General features: G+C 30.4%; 1 protein-coding gene across 3 annotated transcripts in view; it reads left to right on the top strand.

Annotated features, from left to right (window-relative positions):
* Positions 1-2,171: 2,171 nt before the first annotated feature.
* Positions 2,172-16,834, top strand: part of LOC139514264 (hypoxia-inducible factor 1-alpha-like) — a 58,553-nt gene continuing 43,890 nt past the window's right edge. For 2 of the 3 annotated variants that reach the window (XM_071303213.1, XM_071303214.1), the window contains exon 1: positions 2,194-2,438. In XM_071303213.1, the coding sequence (XP_071159314.1) occupies positions 2,416-2,438 (23 nt within the window). In that variant the 5' untranslated portion in view covers positions 2,194-2,415. Of the gene's footprint in view, positions 2,439-16,834 lie in introns of all 3 variants that reach the window. The other variant, XM_071303211.1, reaches the window with a different exon arrangement.

Here is a 16,834-nt window from a genome sequence, read left to right on the forward strand (position 1 = left end):
CAATTCAAACGAGAAAACTAACGGCCTTCTTTATGTAAAACTAGAGGCTCTAAAGAGCCTGTGTCGCTCACCTTGGTCTATGTGAATTTTAAACAAAGGAAACAGATGGATTCATGACAAAATTGTGTTTTGGTGATGGTGATGTGTTTGTACATCTTACTTAACTAAACATTCTTGCTGCTTACAATTATCTCTATCTATAATGAACTTGACCCAGTAGTTTTAGTGGAAAATGTTAGTAAATACATGAAAATTGTCAAAAATTTTACCACTCTTCTGATTTGCTCTAAATGCTTTAGTTTTTGAGTTATGAGCCAAAAACTGCATTTTACCCCTATGTTCTATTTTTAGCCATGGCGGCCATCTTGATTTGATGGCCGGGTCACCGGACACATTTTTTAAACTAGATACCCCAATTATGATTGTGGCCAAGTTTGGTTTAATTTGGCCCAGTAGTTTCAGAGGAGAAGATTTTTGTAAAAGTTAACGACGACGGACGACGACGACGGACGCAAAGTGATGGGAAAAGCTCACTTGGCCCTTCGGGCTAGGTGAGCTAAAAATGAACGAAAAACAAATATGTAACATATAAACAAACGACAACTACTGAATTACAGGCTCCCGATAGTCTATTTATACTGTTGTTCTTGATTTATGAATCTGATTGAATAAAATACTTGTAGTCGTTCTTCAACGGGTAACAGTTTAGTCAAGTCAAGACAAATCTGAATTTCACTTAGATTTTTTGTATTACTATGTTATATTTGTTACTACAGTATATTATTAATAACAAGAGAAGGGATTTGTCAAAGGGACTGGAACTTAAAAACACACGTAACCAGACCACATCTACGGTCTTCAACAAAGACAGGCATCCATCGGTCTATTATACAATATGTAAAGTGTCTAAATCGTACCGGGTCTAATAAAAAGTTGAAAATAAATTAAAAAACAGAAACTATCAAATGATCCTTAAACGTCTGTCATAAACGTCAAAGTGGTCAAAATAACAAAAACACATTTAGAAGACTTGGACATGAGACAACTGACTTCTTACCACATATAATATGGCGGGAGTTTTTTTTTGTAAACCCTTTCCCTTTTCAATCTAAGTTTGTAGACAAATAAGGCATACAAATTAAGAACCAAATCTCAGTTTTAAGGTAGATTATCATGAACGGTATACTGCCATCTTTCATTGTAAAATAGCAGTTCACAATAAAAGAGGGGCGAAAGATACCAGAGGAACAGTCACACTCATAAATCGAAAAGAAACTGATGTCAACAACGCCATGGCTAAAAATGAAAAAGACAAACAGACAAATAATAGTACACAATAAACAACATAGAAAACTATAGACTGAGCAACACGAACCCCACCAAAAACTGGGGTGATCTCAGGTGCTCCGGGAGGGTAAGCAGATCCTTCTCCATATGTGGCACCACAGGCACTTGTCTCAGAATGTGTTATATTAAGGTATATATTATTTTTTTCTGAGCCGACAATTAAAGTGCCTGTGTGTGGCACCCGTCGTGTTGCTCAGTCTCTACGGTTATTTCAGTGCTCAAATCTGCACAATTAGCGACAGTTGGGTAATAAATGGCTTAACTAGACTGTTTATTTGAACACAGAAAAATGAGTTTATTATTAAATTATTCAGACTGATCGAGTTACAAATACAAAATTACGTATTTGTGCCGGTTTGTTTAAATCAACTGACTTGATTGCCAGAGTCAAGTTAGCCATTGAAGGGAATTAACTCAAAAATATTTTATTGTAATTAAGGAATGATACAAAAATATTTTTTACTTGTAGAGAGAAAACAAGGTCGTATATCTTCAATAAAAACAAGGAATTGTATATACAATTCTTTGATAAAAAGCATGGAAAAAATATACGCAAATATTGTTAAAACTTTAATATCATGCAGATCCGGCAAACATGTTTGGTATGGTGTTTCTGTATTAATTTTTGACATACACATTTTTCATAGCAAGAATGGAGTAAATCAAATAGAAGAAGAATGTTTTTATTTTCAAAAGGGCATAAACATAAGATCATCATTAAATTTTCATTTACCGTGAATACTGCAGTCACTTTGGTTCACAATTGCTTTTCTTTCTTAAACATATAAATAAATAAATTCATCATTTATTCATATTATAAAAATAAACAGGAAATAAACTTGATTACTCCATGATTACATAGTAAGTTAGTGTTTATGCAGAAACTTGCCAAGTTAAGTTAACGAAAATGGGAATTTTTAACGCGTAAAAATACTAAATGTACTTTGCGGTTATCTCCCATGTGTGTGAAATAGAGCATCCTGTTTTCATTTTGTGACAAAGTTGTCAGAAAGAACAACAGATTAATATCTTTGGAATTAACTATTTATTTGGAATATTTTTATAATAATGAGTGGTACAACAAAAAGAAGGTAACGCACTTAACTGATTTATAACTGTGTTGTGACATATTTCTATTTATTTACGCTAAATAGATGAAAAATGGGTCATCCAGGTCCAGTAGTCCTTAAAAACTGTTACACTTATTTGACCACTTTTCATTACAATAAAACCAAAAATGAGTAGACCTGTTAGTATTTTTAGATAAATTATAGTGTAGAAAAATGACAGAAAGTATCAGTTCTTTTTAATTTTACCTGTTCAGGTGCTAGAATATGCATACATTTTAATGCAACTTCATTTTGTTTTTGTAAAACCTGGATACAAACTTATTTGTTCATATAAAACATCATAGCTTATATTTTTTCTTCTTAAAATATCATCCATAGCCTTATGAAGATGATAGTAAAATATAAATGCTTCATAAAATCAAAATGACATGAACTAATTAAGAAAAAAATTTTTTTATGAAGGATAAAATAAATGATTACAAAAATATAAATCTATTTAAAACATTATTTTAGACTTACTTGAAACAGACTGGACGAAAAGCTACTATTTGGATTTTTTGTTTTTAAATTTCATAGACCAAAAAAGTTAAATGACTTATTCTTAAACAGAAAAATAAAAAAAAAAATCAACACTTTCTTATTACAAAGAAATCATATTTATATGCATCAAACACTAAAATGAAAAGTGTTATTCATGGGTTGGGGAGTTTGGCAACATCCATGGGCCACCATGTTTTGAATTTTTACCAGAATACAGTGTTATCCCGAGGGCCTATTAGCATCATGGTAATGTGATGCTATATTTTTTAATGTGATGGTATCTGAAGTTGTTTTCTTATAGATTGTGTTATGGATGTGATGCTATAATTTTTAGAAACAAAATGGTATTTCAATGTTTCCTTTTAACCAGGATGCTACATGTATATGAAATATCTGGGGAGAACACTGGAATATAAAAAAATTATGGACATATGTACAGTTAAAAACACAGGTTTTCAAAAGGTTTTGGATGCAGTTTCTTGATAAAAGATATCTACATGTAAGGGAGCTACCATTTGATTTTTATGGGGGGGGGGGGGCTAGATATCTACATGTAAATGTAAAAATTATAATTTTTTTGCCCTTGATTCTTTTTGTTGGTTTAAATTTTGTCATATGAAATTTATAAAATAAAATGTTTAAAACCTGTTTAAATTAAAATTCATTTCATGAAAGGAATTCCTTTTAAAATTTGAAAATTAAATAAAAAATAGATATTTAGCAATTTGAATTTAGTTTTACACTGTGACTTAATTTTATAGGATTTAAAGTAGAATTTAGTGAAATTTTAGTTTTGTAGTCATTTATAATTATTGTAGTATCAAACCATTTTTATGATTTGTTGAAAACGTTTCAACCACTAGCCTTCGGATATTTTATATCCTTCTTGAATCTTTACTACAAGGAAGACATTTCTCTTTAACAATTTCGTTTATATAATTTGTATTTACAAATGTAGATTCTCATGTAAAAACTCAAAACATGCTCTTGATTATTTTGTTATGTTTACGTTAAAATACACTTGCTTATTTAAAATTTGTATTTTGCTACTTCAATTTTTTATAAGTCCTATTTGACCTCTGGTTGCAAATTAAATTAAATTAAACAGTGTAAGTAGTAAAAAAAAATTATAGAAACCTGAATAATGAAATTATCCAGAAAATGACATTTTTGCCCTCAAGGTCATATGTGTATGTTGAAGGACTAGATAATAATCTTACAGGTAAACAGTTGGTTAATTTGGTTTTTTTTTAACTAATATTTTTAGGGGTGTTTAAGTCTTTTAAATTTATTTTCTAATGAATTTACATAATACTGTCATGACTGTGTAACAGGTTATTTACGCATGGTGTTTATTTGGGCCTATTTTTGAAGATAATTGATGAATGTACAAAAATTAATTCTGCTTTTTTTTTTGCATACATTAGTCCTTTCCATTAGCGCCATTTCTGAACAATCTATTTTTTTTCTGGTCAGCAGGTCAAAAATACTTTCGTTAAAAAAAAAGGTCAATGTCAAACATGTCAAAGGGCATTATACATACATAGATATATATATATATACAAATGTACATGATACACAGTACCCTAATTAATTAATGTCTGTAAATAATATAAGAGTGTATTAAGGTCCCCTGTCAGGTATTTTACAACAATTATTTTATGTCAAATTATATGAGTTTTAAGTCATTCTTGATAATTTTATAAACTGATTAGTAAATGTACATCAAAGTTCTGATTAATTTTGTAAATAAACAACTCTTTTACTCTTTTTTTTTTTAAAGAAACTCATTTAATATATAAAAAAAAATAACTCCACTAAAACAACTCAATAAATTCACAGTTTTCTCCTGGATTTGTTTTTGGTTCAATATCTATTCTAAAGTCATATAAATGTATAAATTTAATTTTATCCATATACATATAGCTTATAACAAATGCTTTAAAATATTGTTTGTAAAACAAAAGCTTTTGCAAATTATCTCATCCAAATTGGACCAAAACTGTACAGCATGATTAGGTCTTAAAATTTAAGGGACTCTGTTTCGGAGTGGTCTACATGTACGTAGTTGAACTACTGTTTCACTAGCCTTTCCACACTTCAGGAAGTTGGCTTATCATGTTTTGGAATTTTTGTCAGATTTTCGGAATCCTCTGGTTTTATCCATTTGAATGCCTTATTTAATCCCCTATCAATATATACTGGTTTTATGAAAAGCTTGTTATTTTGAAACTGAGTAGCGAACTTCCTTTAAATGAGTTAGAAACCTTGCATGTTGCAGGTGTGCTGAACTCAATTCTTAATTGACTAGGAATCTATAGCTTGTATATACATTGTAGCTACATTTTAGGATTGTCAGTTTTCCTGCAGAAAGTCTGTGTTTTTTTCTGGTCCCTAAGATTTCCCACACCAATAAAAACCAACAGCCATGAATTAGTCAATAGAACTAAAAATGCTGTTAAAATCAATCGATTCAATCTCTTTAAATGTACATGTAGTCAATGAACTGAAAAGGATTACCTTTCACTTTTTACATTACGCAATCATTGTGATTATTTATATGATTCATTGATTACAATGTATAAAATGGAAATTGTTAGTCCAATTTACCTTCAGATACAATCATTGAATGTACATTTTAACTACATGTATAATGAAATATAAATAGCTCTATATATAGGTAGACATTGAAAGTATATATGACGAGTCGTTTTGACAAATAAGTTTTTATCCAGATTTTATAAAAAATAATTGAAGTTGCATTAAAATGTATGCATTTTACCATGTTTACTAACACCTGAACAAGTGAAATTAAAAAGAGCTGATACTTTCTGTCCTACATGTATATGTATTGACTTTCTCTCTGGTATCTTTCGCCCCTCTTTTATAAGATCCTGAATTTTTAGTTGATATACAAATCCATGACAAAAAATTGAGAAGTATTTCTTGTTGATTTATCCTAGCCTGCGTGCCACATCCTAGAGAATATAGTTATAGTCTCCATATCCATTTACCCAGTGAGAGAACATTTGACAGAAAACTTTCACATTTGTTATGATTATGTGTCATCATATTGTCTTGACCAAGACTTTGAAGAGTTATTGGACTTTGATCATTTTATGGGGGCATTTTGTTGTAAAACTGACACCTTTTGAACTCGAAGTCCTCCAAGTCATATTTACAGAAACCTATTATAGTCATTCTTGTTAGGTTTGTAAGCTGTTATGTGCAGTTGACCATCTATAATACTAAAATTACGAGGTCCAATTTATCAGCCGTCATCACGTAAAAACGATGAATCAAAGAATTCAACTTTATATCTAACTAATATAGTACAATGCTGTTGATTAAAAATTACACCACTCCAGACCCCTTTGTTTCCCACATAATTAATATTGCCAATAATTAAGAAGTTCCGGGTCGAATCCGATACCGATACCAATAGTATATTCACCTGTTACCTATTACCTTATCTGTACGTTCCGCACGTGACAGGCGCACCACCAAACGCTGTATTTAGAATTTTGCTATATACACGGGTCGTAATCACAGGGTTGGCACTACTAAATTCAATCATTGTCACATTGTTCCCGATTGTAGTATTTTAATCAGTATGACTTTCTAAGATGACAATACGAATAATATAATTCTGGACTTAAAATAAGCCGCGTATAGGTACAGCATGTACAGTTTTCAATTTGTTAGCCGGAATGACGTAAAACAGCGAATCAAAGAATTCAACTTTAATTATAACTCATTAAGGACAATGCTGTTGATTAAAAAATACTCCTTTCCAGGGACTTTTGTTTTCCAAATAAAATTAATAATACCAATAATTGATAAGTTCCAGGTCGACGGGTTCAAACAGAAAGATGTTGAAAGCAGAGAAAACTGTGCATCTTATAATCGGCATGACTTTATCAGATGACAATACCAATACTAAAATAAGGCTTACGCATACAATGTAGTTATATTCTTTAATTCAACCACAGACCCGCGATATCACGGGTGTGTTCTACAAAATGTAGTATATATATATACATCCTTTTAATTTGACAAATTTTATTGGAGTTATGGGTCTTTAACAATTTTTTTTAGTTAACAAATGTACCATAATGACACTTTGATGTAGGTAAATCCCCTAAGACCTATATAAATACATATATGGACAGAAATTGATTTTCTTTACCATTGGAAGTCTTGAACAGCTGGTTGAGCTTATTCCTCTGAATCAAGTTCTTACATGTACAACAAATGTACTCCTACATGTATTTCAATACACATTTCGTAGATAATACATGTATATAGTTTTCCATGATGTATGCTTGACCAGTTAACAGAGGTCTTGTTTTTGTCAATTTCCAAGATAATCACCAATAAGTGCATAAAATATATCAGGCAAACTGGCAAAGTTTATTTTGGTCAGGTACTGCAAGGGGATCCATGATTTTTATACGACCGCAAACATTTTTGCATCGTATAATGCTATCATTTTCAGTGCTCTAGCTAGAAATCAAAAGGGGCAGGGTGCCACTGGAGGGAAGGGCACTTTTTATGATAAGAAAAGGCACTGCTCATTTTTTTGTCTACGTTTCTGTGTGTATCACGAGTTAACGAATCTCTTTTTTTTTTTTTACTATATATGTTGTTTTTTTTTTTAAATAAAGATGCTTTTCAATTATAGTCTTTATTTCATTGTTTGTGTAGTTATGAATGATATAGTACATCTTCATCAACATATTATGTTTTTACAGTTTAACTTCACTCTACCCATTATCAAATTATATGTGTTTTTTTTTTTAACTAAACAGGAATTATAGCTTTCAATACATCAAAAGGTGTGACAACAACAAATGGAAGTTTTTAACGACCTTGACTGGCTATACAGCCCTTGCACGGTCGGCCCTGGCTTGCGCCTTTTTGGGCATTAAATAATTTATATTTTTTACCATGTGGTAATTTAAATAATTTATAATGATAAGAAAATTTAATAAAAGCAAAAAATTTAAAAAGCAAAATTTTAGATAATAAATGAATGAAAAAAGTAAAATATTTAAGATTAAGTAAATAATAAAATAATAAAAAATAATAAAAGAATATAAAATTAAATATAATAAAATAATATAGAAATAATTTTGTATAAAAATAAAAATAAAATAAAACAAAATAAATAAATAATTATTAAACACGGAGCCACCGGAAGTAGGAACAGGAGGAAAGCTTGGCCAAGTATACAGCAGTGAACGGCAGCAACGTTGTCCTGGTACACCAGCAGCCAAGTAAAGAGCGGATAATTTTGATATGCCAAATTGTGTATGTGAATTTATATGCCAAATATTATGTATAAACCACAATAAGCCTAAATTAGTGTATGTGAGTTTTGCAAAAATATTTAGTGGGATGTTTTGTATGTAATAGAAAAAAAAGAAAAGTAAAATAAAAATAAAATAAAATAAATAAAAAACCAAAGGGTGTATGTAAATTTTGACTGCTTTGTGCTAGCCTACCGTAGTTGCAGGACTTTAGAGTGCTAGTACACTGGAACACTTATCCGCAGGAAGACAGTGCCCCACGCTAATTAAAACTGGATTAGCGCAAACCAGATCTTGCGAAGTACCATTTTTTAAGTCTTAGATTTGACTAAAAAGGTGTGAGACTGAGCATTACTAATTTAAAAATGTTTAGAACATGGATTGCTAAAAGTATAATTATCAAGTAGAAATTGCAATATATATTTTTTAATATGTTCAAAGACAGTTAATATCTTTAAGGTAACATTATTATGTTATTATATATTCAATTGGTAATTTATTCCTTTTTTTGATACTAGATAATATTTTTAGAGCACAAATTTGTAATAAGCTAAAACAGGGGAAGTAACTCCAAAATCAATTTCCACCACGTTTGGGTTAATTTTAAAAACTGTGCTTGTCGCTAACAAGTTGAGATGGAAGGCATTTCTGTAAAGGCATAGTTTTATTTTGATGACTTAAATTCAATTCTAAAGTCATGAAAGTCTTCATTTATACGCTCTTCCATTGTGACTTGGAGATCGAAAATGCTGACCCAAGCTAAACACACTCGCTTACACATTCATCAAAAGTATGACAAAAAGATACATTGTCCTAATTAAATTACCTAGTTATTAACACCTTTGAAGTCTTTATCATTGTAATTGATTGTAATGACATGATTAACCTGGGGGCAATCACACAGGTGTCATATATGTAATTAACTTGGAGATCAGAAATCGATGAAACAAAATTTTACCAAAACGGCACAAGATAATTTTGGAAAAAGACGTCAGGGCAGAAGGGCGCGGATGAAGGCACCCAGGGCGCGGCTGAGGGCACCCAGGGCGCGGCGCCCTTCTATTTTGGGCTAGCAAGACCACTGATTTTAAATTGCAGGGGAGAGGGGGTTTAAAAGTAAAGAAATAATACAGTGTTTATACAAGTCAAAGCAAATTTTGAAAAAATTTTGCCATAAAAAAAACATATATTTTCCTTTTAAAGTATGACCTCTACGCCCCTAAATCCACCATTGCACTCATTATTGGTATTTTGGTTCTTTTATTGATAAATAAGTAAACTACTATCTTTGCTTCAATGTTAATAGATGGATAGTTTCCCATGGTAGGCTTTTTTTTAAGAAAGCTGCTTGAAGGAAAATATGAATTGTATGATATTGTCACAAGGTACCAACCATGACAATATTAATGATGCCTTTTTACATCAATTTTCTGCATTGTTCATAATATAAAGATATACTGTGAACCAACTAAATTTTGCAAGCCACGATCATTACATTATAAATATTGTTGACTTTAGCAAGTTGAAATATAATGCGAAAATTTGAAAATTTGAAAATTGCTAAATTTTTATATTCAGGAGAGTGGTCTAGAAAGGGCTACATGTAAATGAGAGATTAAGTTTCGACAAAATTAAGTTAGTTTTCAGTATTTGCATGTTAAGGAAGCTGGCTTGTCATATTTTAGATTTTTTGTCAGATTTTCAGAATCCTCTGGTTTTATCCATTTGAATGCCTTGAAAACATTTGCCCAGTGACCTCCATTTTTCTTTTTGTAAATCTTTTACATGTATAATGATAAGTCATCTGTAAAAGTCTTATAAAATTTTAATTATTTTTTAATAGTTTTTGAGAACTTAAACTTGTCAATGATAAAGCTATGAAAAGTCAAGAGAGAATATTTTCCCGCCAAAATTTCAATGGCTAATATCTCGAAAACAAGCACGGTGACCTATATATTTTTTTTTGCTTTTTGGATTCCATTATTAGTCCCCTATCAATATAAACTAGTGTCTTGAAAAGTTAATTACTTTGAAACCGAGAAGCGAGCTCCCTTAAATCTGTCTTGATTGTATTTCTCCGACATTTAGATTTAATTAAGATCTTGCAAGAATATCCTTTTAAGTTCATATGAGACCTGACCACACAATTAAAATATAGGAAAAGGTACTCTGTTCTTGTTTGCATCTATTTAAGATAACAAATACATTTTCTGTTCTTGATTTATAAAAAAAATGCATTGTAGTTACATAATATTTTACCGTTTTGTTGGTACAGAAACAAATCAGAACTTAGGTGAATGAACTACATGAAAGGATAATTCAAAATATATAATACATGTACTTTTATTTTATTATATAATCCTTTATACACCTGAATTTAATAAATTGTTTGTAGAGATCTACATCAAACTCATATTAATTTCATTCTGTCAGCTAACAGATAGGTTGAGATGTATATATATTTGTTAAGGTTGATAGTTTCTTCAACCATAAATTCTCAAATTGCCCTTAAAGTTTTTTTTAAACACCCTCTAAGTAACTTAGACATGAATGCAGGTAGCATCTTCTATATATATCAAGTCGATCTATCAAATGGCAAATTTTTTTACAGCATTATTTACTTGTAAATATTTAACAAGATACCCCATTTGTGCCTTTCTGCATGCATACAGTACATTTGTACCTTTCTCGATAGTTATCTCCTTTATTACAAGGGAAAAAACTTTGAAAATTATATAATATTTATTTTACATTGGGTGTTGATAAGTTAAAGAGGAAATGGGTGGTGAAACAGGAATCGACAAAAAGACATTTCGTAAATTCTAATTTTGTATACATGCATGCATTTATTGCGTGATTTCTGAATGAATAGGTATAGTTTGTCCACCCTTTCAAGAAACATGATCATCGTACAATAGACAGAGTTATCAGAAAATCAAATTGGTATCTGCATTAATGAAAAAGCTTGGCATAATTTACTGACTTGCAGTCTGCACATTTAGCCACTAGTCCAATGCCCGAGACATCAACTAGTGTAATTTAATTTGGACTAGTAAGTTTTTGCAAAACTTTGTTTGGACCACTAAGAAAAATGCCGAATATCGTCATCGGACAAAGTTTTTGGTCCAGTCTGGCCTTGACTGTCAGTTAACCAACATTTTGGCATGACACTATATACTCTTGCAAAAGGAATACAGCTGCATTGTTGAAGAAAGAAATCGGGAATTTGGTCATTTCTTTTCCTCTCTTCCTCTAGCTATATGCTCTCTATTGCTCTTTTCTTGAGTCTGAAAACTGAAAATACTATTATAGACCACATCAGTAGAGTGACAGTACATATACATTAATTAAATGTAATTTTTCTTATATGTAATTGTTAATTTTTGATAGGAGTTATATGTTTTTGTTAAAATGATTTTTTTTGGGCTTTATATTTACAGTTTGACCAATTCACCAATCTAGACAAAAAAAATAGGTTATAAATATCTTAAATGTATAACATCTGTGTTTGATCACTGAATCCTCTGTTAAAATTCAGACCAGTATTTTATATTTCCAAGTATTGCCCAGTTTTACCCACTAAAACCCAGTAAAACCCGGTTTTCCAAGTATTTCCCATTGGCTGGGCAATACTCATAAAACCCGGATTTTTGCCAACCCTGGTTCTGTTCCATTAAAGTGTTATATGCCATTAGGAGCATCACTGGTGTCCCGTGGACACATTCATCATTTATTTTTGTCGAGCCTTCAACTTTAGTCGAAAAAGCGAGACATAGCGATTCTACATTCTGTCGGCGTCCACAAATATTCACTCTGTGGTTAAAGTTTTTGAAATTTTAATAACTTTCTTGAAATATCCTGGATCTCTACCAAACTCGGACAGAAGCTTCTTTATGTTCATAAGATAGTATCCAGGAGTAAATTTTGTAAAAATAAAATTCCATTTTTTCCATATTTTAATTATAAATGGACTTGGTTTTTCTGCCAGGAAACATTACATTCACTCTGTGGTTAAAGTTTTTAAAATTTTAATAACTTTCTTAAAATATCCTGGAATTGTACAAAACTTGGCAAGAAGCTTGTTTATGATCAGAAGATAGTCTCCGAAGATAGTATCCAGAAGTAAATTTTGTAAAAATAAAATTCCATTTTTTCTGTATTTAACTTATAAATTAATGGACTTAGTTTTTCTGCCAGGAAACAATTAATTTACATTCACTATCTGTGGTTAAAGTTTTTAAAATTTTAATAACTTTCTTTAAATATCCTGGAATTGTATGAAGTAATTGAAGCTTGGCCAGAAGCTTTTTTATGATCAGAAGATAGTATCCAGAAGTAAATTTTGTAAAAATAAAATTCTATTTTTCCTTTATTTTCTTATAAATGGACTTAGTTTTTCTTCCAGTCAACATTACATACAGTCTGCAGTTAAAGTTTTTAAAACATTTTTAAGATTCTTAAACTAGCCTAGATTTTTACCAAACTTGGACAGAAGCTTCTGACAATCAAAAGATAGTATCAAGAGGAATAATTTTATTGATTTTTTTCATCATTTTTGTTAAGTGTGTGATTAACAGCAAAAGTAGGCGAGACACTGGGTTCCGTGGAACCCTTATAAATTTTTTAATAAATCAAACATAAATAATGATACAAAAATGATATTAATAATTATATGTACATGTATAACATAGAAAAACAAAAAATGGTAACAAAAACAAACAATATTACCAAAATCTGGATGGCAAATATTTACTGTTAGGGATATTGAACTTGAACTTTGCATGAACCTCAAAAAAATCAAAGGAAATAGATATTTGAGAAGTAATAAGTACAAATCATACATCTGTACTTGTAATAAGATCAATTGTCACATTACAGTCGCCATTATGTTCCTTAAGAACTTTGATTTGGTGTTAAGATCAACCTTTACATTTTATAATGTAATTTCCCATGGTTGTATCTTCATAGGCATATAACCTTACAGGAAATAGTCTGTTAATGTTCTCTGATTGTGTTTGTCTTTCCTTGTTTAGGGTCAGCTACAAGAAATGATTAATGATTTTATGAAAATTACTCATTCATGTATGTACTGGTGTGTATGGTAGAGTAGACCCAGCAAAGTCCATTAAAAACCTGAAAGGGAGGCGAAAAATATGTCCGGACATCCAACTACGAAATAGAAGACAAAATGAAAATGCCATGGCAAAAAATAAAAAACAAACCATAAACATTAATAAAACAAACAACAGTATACAAAACTCAACAATGAAATCTTATAAAGACTAAGCAACATATGCATGAACCCAACCAAAAACAGGGGATAACCTCAGGTGCTCTGGTAGGGTTATCAGATCCTGCTCCACATATGACACTTATCCTGTTGCTCATGTATTTTTTTTTAGTAAGCATAAACGGTTAAACCTAGTGATAAGTCTAATTTGGTAAGTCACATTCAATGAAAAAAGTAACAACTGCACCATTTATTTTTGTTGGTACATACATTTATCAATTTTTTGGGGATTCAGGGGGGGAAAAAATTTCATGAATATTTGGTTTTAGAGTTTGCCATAGTATGCCCTCAAGCCAATAGAAAATTTGTACTTCGTTGAACATCTATGGTTGACCTTCATCCACGAAATACACTAAAATTAGTATATCACTGGTAATATTGAATCTGTAGTCGTCATCAAAATACTAATTATAAGAGACTAAAATGATGATTCCCATGAATGGGTGTGTATTTTTACCAAACAGCATGTTCTTTATGATGTCATAATTGATACTGATGATAGGATGTCATATATTATTCCTAGTCTGTACGGCTATAATCTGTATTATGTAATCCGTAGGAAATAATATGACAGAAAGTACTATTTCACCTTACTTAATCTCAATAATTATTGTCTGTAATCACAGCCAATGATGTAATAATTGCAAGTTATCTTATAAATGAAATTAAATTGAACTGTTTATTGACAAAAAATCTTTATGGAGCATTAGAGTTGAATCGTTGAATTTGGCACAGATTTGATAAAGCAGAAAATTGTTCTAAATTTTTTAACAAATGTTTTTGTTAAGGTCAGGGATCTGTGGAATAAAATATTTTGGAATTACATGATGAAACCCAGGTTTCCAAAACACGATTTGATCCCTAAATAGATACAGCAACAAGCAGGCTCAGTTTTTGCTATAGAGACATTCCCAATTATGATATTCTATTTATAATTGTATGGACGATTAACAAGATACATTTCATGGAAGTGAATGTAAAAACTGAAACATGATCCTAGAAAAATAAAGAGTTTTTAATTTATCTGTAATCAAACTACCAATTCATGCATCATAAACAATCAACAGCTTCTTGTTATATTTATCACTTAATTTTGTTGGTTTCCTTTTTGTCTACGAATCATATTTGAAATGAATATAATGAGATGTTTTATGACAATAAGACAACTTGGTGTGAAGCTCAAAAAAAAAAAAAAAAAAATGTAAGGGGACAAAAGTACAGATCTAAGAAGATTTCCAGTAAGTGAAGTATTCTTCAAAGCCCTTTACAAATCACAAATAAATGATGATTTTCTTGACTCAAATATCAGTTGGTAACCATTCAACAGATTTAGTGTAAAGACATCATAATAAACAGTCAGAGAATAGCATAATCTTGTGTGCAATGCCAAAAATATAAGTATCTATAGGACGTAGGACAATAAGAGTTCATAACTCTTTGTAGTAATACATATTATATTATGTTTTAATTTATTTACATGTCATAATCAATGTCATTACTGATTAAGACATATTCTATTCAAAGTTCTTGAATTACAGTGTTCAATTGATATTTAATCTTTAAGAAAAATGACTTTTCTTCATTAACATATATTGTCTTTAGTCGTCTATTTGTCAGTTACTTATAAAAAATTAATAGCTTTTATTCCAGGAATTAAAATTATTTGGAAAATATGTCAGTCTTCTTGTTTCTGTGAATTCTGATCAACAACATAATATGTTCAAGTAACCTTTCAAATAGGGGAAGCCTTAAAGCTTTAGACTCTTGGATAAAAAGATATGTTGTTATTTTGAAAAGTGGTAGAAGGCAAGCATTTTTCTGTTATTGATTCTCTTTTTATATCACACAATCATGACAATGAAACCCTAAAAACCAATGAACTTTATGCTTTCTTACATTTAGCTACAATGGTAACTAGCTACATTAAACAAAGTATTTCATTTCATTTGTCTAAAAAATAAAAACCTTCATATAATGAAGTAAATTATCTTTTTCATGTTTTATTGTTTCATTTGCAAATGTATCCCAAACATAATTGAAACAACTGGCAAATTGATTAGACATTTTCAAGCGGTTTGTTATCATGGAACACTTAGCGTTGACAAATAATGTCAACACACTCAAATTAACACATGAAGTCACATTAGAACTTTACAGACGATTGTTTATTATCACTGCTAAACAAACATCTGCCTCATTGAAATACAATTAAATGAAACTTTTCGTCACTGCTATGGTAAGAAAAGGTCACAATTTTCTGTCATTGATGATAATGTACAAGCTGAATATAAAATTCAGAAGTGACTGGAATGGGCCCACCTTCAGGATCCGACTGCCACTGACAACAACCCGACCCATAGAGCCCAAGCTAAGGCCACCATTGAAATATGTGACTACATTCTAATGAATAATTTTATTTTGGTTTTAAATTTTAAACTGGTTAAAGGATAACTTCAAAAAGTAAAGTAATTGATGGTAAAAATAGAAATTGAAAGCCATGGGTTCAGTAACAATTCGTTAGGGTACGCCTATTTGAAGTACAGTAGGCTTTTCACTGATATTGAAATAAGTTGAAATATAGCATGATTCGATAACATCTTTAATTACAAAAGTACGAAAGACTTTCAAAAAAGAAATGTTGACGTATTTATAGTCTAGAGCATCGTCTGGATTTAGATAATGAGAAGCATATTAACTATATATGGCTAGAATTAGAAGCAAGGTTAAGTTAAACGGTTGAACTCGTATTATATGACTTCCTGTATAAAATTTTCACAAGGGACTGGTGCCGATATTGATCTTGTTAGCTTCAATAATTATGAAGTTATTGTCAATAGGTATCAGACCAATGTACATGCAAAGTTTTTTTTAGAATGATCTTCGAAGAAGTAAACAATTGCAAACAATTGCACCTTGCACTGGTAGTTACCTATTCATAGACCTAAAGATTATTTAACATGTTGTCTTTCTTATCAAATCTATAATGGATCATGATTCATCAGACCATATCATTAAATATCTTGTATGCAAATCTGTATATGAAGGTCACGATACAAGTATATAATTAATTACAGTGCAATTGTTCTCAGGTAGTTCATATACAAATGTATAGAAAGTAATTTAGTAAACAAAAGTTTTAACCTACAGTAATGATTTACAAATAATCTATTAATGGGTGATAAGTAAAACTATTAGATATATTTTTGTGTGAGGTTCATTAAATAGATCACATTTTAAACAGCTGCCAAAATATAGATACATTTTTAGTGCTCAAC

This window comes from Mytilus edulis, chromosome 3 (genome assembly GCF_963676685.1).
Source record: "Mytilus edulis chromosome 3, xbMytEdul2.2, whole genome shotgun sequence".
NCBI classification, from domain to species: domain Eukaryota; kingdom Metazoa; phylum Mollusca; class Bivalvia; order Mytilida; family Mytilidae; genus Mytilus; species Mytilus edulis.